Genomic DNA, 9,437 nt, shown 5'->3' on the forward strand with positions numbered 1-9,437 from the left:
TTTCACATCTTTTAACGGTTTAGGTTCCTCCACCTTTTTAACCCTTGTTTCAGTACCCTGTTTATTTCTCTTTTTCACTTCTATGAACCCTCCTTCTTCCACTTTTGTACCCTCTAAATCTTTTTTCCCACCAAATCTTCCTCCTCTCTATTTTCCTTTCCGCTTGCTCCTCTGGACATTTCCTTCTCCTTAGAAGAAATGTCTCCACTAGGAATCGAAAAGATACTTTTCTCCCCTTCGGAGTCTGTTATCTTAAAGACAGCAACCCCTTCTGATACTTTATCCTGTCCTTTAGCTATAACCGTCAAGGACGGAGGAGGAGATGGCGGAGGCAATGTTTTCAGTACTGATAAAAATTGAGGAACAACCGATTGGGGCTTCAGGATTCTGACTGTGGCGATCCTCCACCAGAAGCAGCCTCTATACCCTCTTCCACCATGATTTTTTCCATCTCTTTATGTATTTCCTCCTCCATATTGGACCATGACTCAGGGCACTGGGAATATGGATGCCCCAATTTGAGACAAATGCTACACCTGATTAGCTTGCAATCTTTTGCCAAGTGCCCCAACTCATGGCACCGGGAACATTTCTGTTCTGGACAGGAAATACTATAATGACTTCTCGAGTTGCACTTGTGACAAACACGAGGCTGCCCCTGGTAGAAAACCGCCACCCGATCTCTGCCTATGAAAACTGATGTGGGAATGTGCTTGACCACATTTCCCACTTTATTCAGTCTTACCATCAACTCCCAGCCACCCTCCCAGATCCTGAACTCATCCATCACCTTCTTTGGAGCATTTAAATGTACTCCATAATTTTTAATCCATACCATAAGGTCATGCACAGGGATGGACTCATTCGGGACCACGATCGTCACCTTTTTGTCCAATGACTGTCTGGACACAGTCTGGGGGAACAAACCTTTCCACTCCTCACTACTTTTCCATGTACTTTCGTACTTCTCCCAGAAAGTGTCCAGACCCGTCGGGGACAAAAAGCTGACATCGAAATAAGAAGGGGGGGTTTCGGGAGTTAAAATGGCATAAAAATCCACCACCCTGAACCCCATCTTCATCAACAACTGAATAAAGGTCTTTCTTGTATACGTGACCCCCTCTTCACCACCATAACTTATTCTAACTAAATTCCTCCTGTTTCTAGAGGACTGACCAGCTTCATCTTGCAACACGGGAGTTTTAGCATTACCATTCCCCTGTTTGACCATCTGTGCATATGATTTTCCACCACTTTGTTTAACAACATCTTTTACTGCACTCTGATACAGATTACTTGTTGGAATATCTCTCCCACCACCTTCCACATTCATCTGTTCCCTTTTATCATTTCCTCCTGACCTCCCCACCAACCTCCTTTTTCCCTCTGCACCACCAAGATTCTCTTCTTTCATATTCCCTCTTCTTTTCCCCCCTTGATTTCCGCTTAAGACATTTTTTACCTGGTCAATCCTGCCACTTGTGACACTCCTTGCTGCTGCCCTCTTCACAGGCACATTCTGAATCTCGCCCATTGCTCCTCCAGGTATACTCGGCTTATCTGTCCCTTCTGCCACCGAAACCGCCGCGCCAGCTTCTCCCCGTTCGCTTCCCCCTTTAGGGAAAATCGCCGCATCTGTTCCTTTCTTTTCCGCCGCCAGACCGGAAATGACGTTTCCGTCACTTCCGGTAGCCGCCCCCACGCCGAAAACAGTACCCGACGCCATTTTGGAAGAGGGCAAGCTCTGCATACCATGACCTAGCATTGCAGAGCTTTGCCCAGTAACGCCAGCCGCCGAACTCAGCGCCATCCGGAAGGAGGACAAGTCTGCAGGGGATTGACTCTGAAAAGTAAATTTCACACCAGCATCTCTGCCAGTACCCCCTGCAGGAGAAACAACACCACTGCTTCCTTCACATTTACCATCACTATTTTTAACTACTACATTAACTCTTTCAGGCACAGGCTGCACAAAATTTTGAGGACTTACAGGGTTTAAACAAATAGGGGAGACAAAACTGGGAAGGGAATTGACCACATTAGGTAATTGCACATGAGTATTTATGTTTTGGGTAACAAATGGAAAAAGAGGAGAGGTTTGGGAAAAAGGGAAGTTTTGCATACTCTGAAAATTATTACCACCTGACATTATGCTCATATTGCTACATGCACTTGATTGATTTCCAGAAAAGTTTTGGAAATGTCCAGGAAACTGCATACTTGGACCATACTGAAATGGATAATAACCATTCACCGACTGCATACTCTGCATGCTTGGAGACTGATTAAAGTTCACTCCAGATGACACAAACATATCCGACTTATTTCCACACTACTTTGGCTGACTGTCATTCCACTGTAAGAATTCAAATTATTGATATTTTGCACCATTTCATTTTCCTTATTTCCTTTCTCCATACTCCAGGATACTCCTTCACTCATCTGGGAAAACCTCTGCTGATTCCTTAATCCCTCCGAAAACATGCCACCACTTGCCTCCAACTTCTTCAGGGCTTCACTTTGCTCATTAATTTGACTTTTGAGCCTGGCCAGCTGTGGGTTAGATTTTAAAAACCCTGGTTTCCAAGACTGGCCATATTTATTCACTTTCTTCTTCAACTCAAACTGCAAACTTTTAAGATTTTCTTGGGTCTTTTTGACCTCCAACTGCCATGCAACCACTTCATTCTCAGTTTTTTCTACTGAAAGTCCACTGCCCCCAGCACAATGAGCCTCCATTATGGAGGACAGGGATGTTTCTTCCTGGCCCAGCCCCCCCAGAGCCGTTCAGCCCAGGGGAGCCTAAAACCACACACTGAAAGTCCTTCTCCCCTTCTCTCACTCACCGCCTTGACAGGGACCCAGTCCTCAGATGAAAAATGTCCACAGGTTGCTCCAACTGCTAGAAACACAGGAGCTCAGCCGGAGAGCTCCTCTCTCCACCACAGCCACACTCACACTGACCTCCAAGGGGCGGGGCAATGCATAGTGTGGACCCTGGCGGTGGGACCACTGACAGCAGCAGGATAAATACAACAGCAACAGCAGGAGGAGGTGGAGTGACGTGTGGCACTGGCAGCAGGCAATGCATAGTGTGGACCCTGGCGGTGGGACCACTGACAGCGGCAGGATAAATACAACAGCAGCAGGAGGGGGAGGAGTGACGTGTGGCACTGGCAGCAGGCAATGCAGGGCCGGCGCTACAATTAAGGCAGGGAAGGCAGCTGCCCCAGGGCCCCGGCCGCCTGGGGGGCCCCTGGCCCCCGCTGGCAGCAAACATAAAAAAATCTGTGCAGCCTGCTGCTGCTGCCTGTGTCCTGGGCTGCCGGTGCTCACTCCAGGGTGGGTGTGTGGGTCAGGTGCCGGGGTGCGGTGCGGAGACCGCGAGTTATACAAACAATTTGAGCCAGAGCTCGGGAGGAAGAGATACATACCGCTACCGCCGGTTCCAGCGTCGGGTCACCATGGATACCACCCGGCGTTCTGAGCCCGAGCCGTCCACTCTTCATCCATGACTCAGCGCTGCCGGCTCCACCTCCTGGATGCACATCACGCAGGAATGGACGTCAGTGCGTGGACGTCCATGCCTGCGAGGAAAGAGGAGAGGACGTCGTCACGTGACCGTCGTGACGTGACGTCATCACTGGCTGGCAGCATCAGCGTGCGGTGAGCCTGTCCGGAGCCTGACTGACTCGTATTTAATAATGGTAAGTCAGTCAGGCAAATCAATATATTAAAACGTGTGGATGTGTGCGGGGGGGTTAAGTAGTAGGTGTAAGGGGGGGACTCGGGGAGGGAGGGGGAATCCCATTTGCCACCCGACAGCTTCATCAATGTGGTGGGGGAGATCCTGATGCCAGGACTGCCACTAAATTCTTTTTTTTTTAATTTGTATGTGTAAGGGGGGGACTCAGGGAGGGAGGGAGGATTCCCATTTGCTACCCAGCCAGCTTGTTAGCAAGTGTCATCTAGGGGGCCCCCCATTTTTTTCTGCCCCAGGGCCCCATTTCACCTAGAACCGGCCCTGAGGCAATGCAGAGTGTGGACCCTGACGGTGGGACCACTGACAGCAGCAGGATAAATACAATAGCAGCATCAGGAGGAGGTGGAGTGACGTGTGGCACTGACAGCAGGCAATGCATAGTAATTCTTTATTAAAGAATACCACTACTTATTTTATACAAAAATATAAAAAGAACCAAGTAAATACAATAACAAACCATAACAATAGGCCTTTTGCCTCAATTCAGTCTATATCAAGTCCATTTCCCTGAAAGAAAAAGGAAAAAACTCAAGAATCAAATAACTTAATTCTCCGCCATTAAGTTTTTATATCATAACTCTTTATCTGCAATATACACTATTTACATATATCAGAAAGAAAGACTAAGCAATCTCACTCCTCCTATGTTTGCAAGCCATTCCACAATTTGAGTTCCTAACTAAGTGAAAAAGAAATAGAAAAGCTCACCACGAGAAGATTTAGCCAAATCAAGGAGGCCTGACATTCTGCCAAAACAGACGCCACTCCTCCCGACTCAACCTCCTCTCCTCAAGACCCCGAATCTTCCCAACCTCACCAATAATGCCATGCACCACCACCGGGACAGGGAGGACTTTTTGATGAATCGCAATTTGACACCGTGCATTCCAAGTGTAATACCGAATCACTAAGCTAACTAGAAATAAAGTGTCCAAATTAAATGACCCCCGGTTATTGAATGCCCCATATGTCCACTCCGCATAACTAAGCCGCTCAAGAAAAGGAATACCCAGAGCCCTACCCACCTGTTTGTATACCTCTTTCTTAAAGGAACAGTTCAACAGGAAATGGTCCATGGTCTCCTCTACACCACCACACTCCTCATGAGGACAACCACGATCCCGATCCCCTATGAACTTCAAATTTCCCCTAACAAAGAGTCTGCCATGAAAGGAAAGCCAAGCCAAATCCCTGAATTTGTTAGGAATCCTAGGAGAACATAGCAAGCGCAAACCCTCCTCCATAATTGGGCCTGGGCAATCTCTCAGGGCCAATGGGTCCTGAAAAAAGGTTTCAACCACTCTCTCCACCAGGACTTTCCTAGGGATCGAGATAATATCCTCCCTTGTCAGTTCCCATTGCCGAATCAACTTCAGACAAGGTGCAACATAGGCCGGAAGATAATCAGCACTGGCTCTCAGTCTTTTCACCAAACCACCATCTTCCCAACGCCTAAGAAATGGTTTAAACCAGGACTGGAAAATACCCATCCATCCAGGCAGTTCCTCCGCATACATTCTACCAAAGTTGTTTTTAATAAATAACAGAGAAAAGAAAACCACTGGGTTGACCATTCCTAAGCCACCCTTCTGCCTTGATCGATAGGTGATATTCCTCTTAACGTGGTTCATCTTATTTCCCCAAAGCATCTGGAAAAACAAGCTGTAGATTCTTGTGTGAAGAGATACTGGCAAAATACAGTCAAAACTGACATATAACATAATTGGAATCAAATAAGTTTTGATTATGTCAATCCTTTCTCCGAAAGACAATCGCCAACCTTTCCAGCGGATCACCTTAGCCTCGGCACATTTCAGTCTGCCTTCCCAATTTTGGTGACCATAATCACCTAAGCCAAATTCTATGCCAAGTATTTTAATTTTCTCTTTTGGTGCCGGAAAAGAGACCGGAAGCATGAAGTTCTCATTTTCCTTACCCATCCAGAAAGCCTCACACTTGTCCTGGTTGATCTTGGAGCCTGATGCCAATGAGTAACGGGCAACCTCTGCACAAACACCCTCCGCCTCTTCCTGCCCAGAGATTACCACAGTCACATCATCAGCATAAGCTACTACTTTGAGAGGAGGCACACCAGCTATGCCCGACGGCACCCCACACAAAGCTCCACCCTCAATCCTTCTTATGAAAGGATCAATGGCAAAAGCATATAGTAGAGGACTCAAAGGACACCCCTGGCGCACCCCGGATCTAACCTCAAAGGTCTGTCCAACCCAACCATTGACAAGCGGGAAACTCTCAGCACCTCTGTATAAAGCTTTCAACCAATCAATAAACCTCCCCGGCAGACCATACTTACTAAGGAGTACCCACAGATACTCATGATTGACACGATCAAAAGCCTTTGCCTGATCCAACGCCAGTAAGTATTTTCCCCAACCAGCAGCCCTGCATCTCTCCAGAATCTCCCGGACCGTTAATACGGCTGAAAAAGTACTCCTACCCTGGACAGAACAATGCTGCTGGCGAGAAAGCACCTCATTTGCCACCTGACTTAAGCGCCAAAAAATTATTTTAGCCAGTATCTTTCGGTCAACGTTGAGAAGGCTGATGGGCCGCCAATTCTCAATCATTGAAGAATCTTTACCCTTTGATAAAAGAATAACTGCTGATTCTCTCATAGAGGGAGGAAGCTCATCCTCTGCAAGACTGCGATTGTAGACCTCTGCCAATTCTGGGGCCAAAATGTCCTTGAAAGCCTTATAAAACTCGGCCGTCAAGCCATCTGGGCCCGGAGTTTTTTTGATAGCCAACTGTTCTATGGCTTTTACCACTTCTTCATCAGAAATTCTTTCCGTCAAAAACGCAAGAGGAACATCTAAATTCTCCAGTCCTGGAATATCACACAAGAAAGATTCCATCACTGTCTCATCAAGGACCCTGTCGCCCAACAGTTCAGCATAAAAGGATCTCACGATTTCCAGGATCCCTGCTCTGGACTTCACCAAAGATCCTGTACTATCCTTGAGACCATAAATGATCTTAACTGCTATACTCTGTTTACAATTCTGATAAGGGTCTGGCGAGTGATTCTTACCATAATCCCTTTCCAGAAGCAAAGAAGCATGCCGATCATACAAACTCTTGTGCAACAAGTCCTTGATCCTTTTGATCTCTATGGGATCCCCATCCCCCAAGACAGCAATTTCAAGTTTCCGCCTCAGGCGCTGGTAGGTAACATATTTACCAAAAGCTCTCTTTCTTGCTAGGTTCTTGAAAAGACTTGCTGCCCGCTTTTTAACCATCTCCCACCACTCAGACCTACTGTCACAACAGTCCAGCAAAGTAACCTGTGCCTGAAAAAAATCCCTGAAAGATTGTCTTATACTTTCTTCTTTCAATAACAACGAATTTAACCTCCAGATACCCCTTCCCATAGGAGGAACATCTGAAACATTCAACACCATAGACAGAATACAGTGGTCGGAGAACTCCACCACCCGCACCTCTGGAGATGAGGTAGCAGAGCTCTCCTTAACAAAAAACCTATCTATCCTACTCTTACGCTCTCCACAGAAGTAAGTGAAACCCGTGTCATCTGGGGTGTGCTTTATATGCACATCCACCAGACCAGCATCCCTAACCATACTATTCAAAAAATTACTATCATAGCCCAGGCGAGTCTTGGCACCTCTCCTGTCCTTGAGCCTAACTACGGTATTGAAATCACCACCAAAGACTACTTCCTGGGCTGTAAACAGGAATGGCTTGATCTCTGTGAAGAGGCGCTTCCTTTCCCTCTCAGACTGAGGACCATAGATATTAATTAGCCTCAAGTCCTGCCCCCTCACAGAGACGTCCATAACCAAACATCGCCCCATCTCAATTTCACTTACCCGCCGGAAAGTTACCATATCGGTCTTAAAAAGGACCGCCACCCCAGTGTAAGGCTCAGCCGCAAGAGACCAATAAGAGGGACCAAAGTGCCAATCCCTCTTGACCTCGCAGATGTCAGACAATGTTTGAAGCCTGGTCTCTTGCAAAAATAAAATGTCGGCATCAATTTGACCGAGAAAAAATATGGCTTCCCTACGAGCACTTACCGATCTCATGCTAGCAACATTAATGGTTGCTAGTCTTAAAGGGGGGGGAACCTCCATCAAGATAAATTAAAAGATTGCTTACCCTTTCCTAAACTGAGCTTCCTTCCCCTTTCGAGGAGGATGTCTCCATACTCTCAGCTGAAGTATCTGCATCATCATTGTCACTCTGATCAGATAATGTTCTATATTTATTATCCGTAACAACATTTTTATCCCTTAAGACTTCCTCCAATTTTTCCTTTGATTTTTTTACCGACAGCATTCTCCTCCTTTCTCTTTTACTCATTACTGTAGTAAACCCAGATTCTTCTTTTTCCTCTGCCACCTTTTGTTTTATCTTACTTTTCTCTACTGCTGAAATTTTCTTACCACCTGTTTTATCTGGCATATCAGATTTTTTCACCACACTTTCTTTCCCTGAAAGGTCCTTCCCCACCTTTTTACTTTCAACATTTTCCTTCGACAAAGCACCCCCTTTAGGGATTGAAAATATGTTTTTCTCCCTATTTAGATCATCGATCTTAAAGACAAGATCTGTTCCATCTCCTATCGGTGCCTCAGGGGCCTTAACATCCATAACAGTCAAAGAAGGCGGCGGAGGGGGTGGAATTGCCGACTTCAGGACCGACAGAAAGGGAGGAATAATAGGCTGAGCCTTCAAGGCGGTGGATTCTGACTGTGACGGTCTTTCATCAGGGACAACCTCATTTTTATTTTCCTCTAGAATTTTCTCCATTTCTTTATAAACTTCTTCCCCCATATTAGACAAAGATTCGGGACATTGTGAATAAGGGTGACCTATTTTTAAACAGATACTACATCTAATGTCTTTACAATCTTTTGCCAAATGGCCTAAAGCATGGCACCGGGAACATTTAAGTTCCTTACAAGAGATGCTGTAATGACTACGTGACCCACATTTGTGACACACACGCGGCTGTCCCTGATAAAAGACCGTCACCCTGTCTCTACCAATGAAGACAGATGTGGGGATATGTTTCACAACATTCCCCACTCTGCTCAGTCTTACCATTATCTCCCAACCGCCCCCCCAGATCCCGAACTCATCCATGACCTTTTTTGGAGCTGACAATGGAACTCCATAATTTTTAAGCCATACTAACAGATCATGTACAGGTATGGATTCGTTCGGGACCACGATTGTTACCTTCTTGTCCAGCGACTGCCTGGACACTGCCTGGGGGGACAATCCCTTCCATTCCTCACTTATCTTCCAAGTGGACTCATATTTCTCCCAGAAAGTGTCCAGACCAGTCGGGGACAAGAAGCTAACATCGAAAAAAGAAGAGGGGCTTTCGGGAGCCAAAATGGCATAGAAATCCACCGCCTTGAAACCCATTTTTAAAAGTAACTGTATAAAGGTTTTACGAGTATATGTTACTCCATCACCACCTTTGAAACAAATACGCACTAAGTTTCTGCGATTCCTAGCTGACATACCATACTCCTCGTTTTTTGCAATAACTCCACCCACTTCACCTCTTTTTCCCAACATTTGAGCATAAGAGATATTAACTTCATTTTTTTGCTTCAAACCCACATTCTGCATATTTTGCGCAACTTGCTGCTTATTCACCACAGGCATATTTTTA

The 9,437-nt window shown here is 46.0% G+C and overlaps 1 protein-coding gene across 1 annotated transcript; it reads right to left on the bottom strand.

Moving 5' to 3' along the window:
• Positions 1–379: 379 nt before the first annotated feature.
• Positions 380–1,726, bottom strand: LOC137522220 (zinc finger CCHC domain-containing protein 3-like). Its single transcript, XM_068242251.1, has one exon. The coding sequence runs from the start codon at positions 1,724–1,726 to the stop codon at positions 380–382; it is 1,347 nt and encodes a 448-aa protein (XP_068098352.1).
• Between the last annotated feature and the right edge of the window lie 7,711 nt (positions 1,727–9,437).

The sequence above is a fragment of the Hyperolius riggenbachi genome, chromosome 6, assembly GCF_040937935.1.
Source record: "Hyperolius riggenbachi isolate aHypRig1 chromosome 6, aHypRig1.pri, whole genome shotgun sequence".
NCBI classification, from domain to species: Eukaryota; Metazoa; Chordata; class Amphibia; order Anura; family Hyperoliidae; genus Hyperolius; species Hyperolius riggenbachi.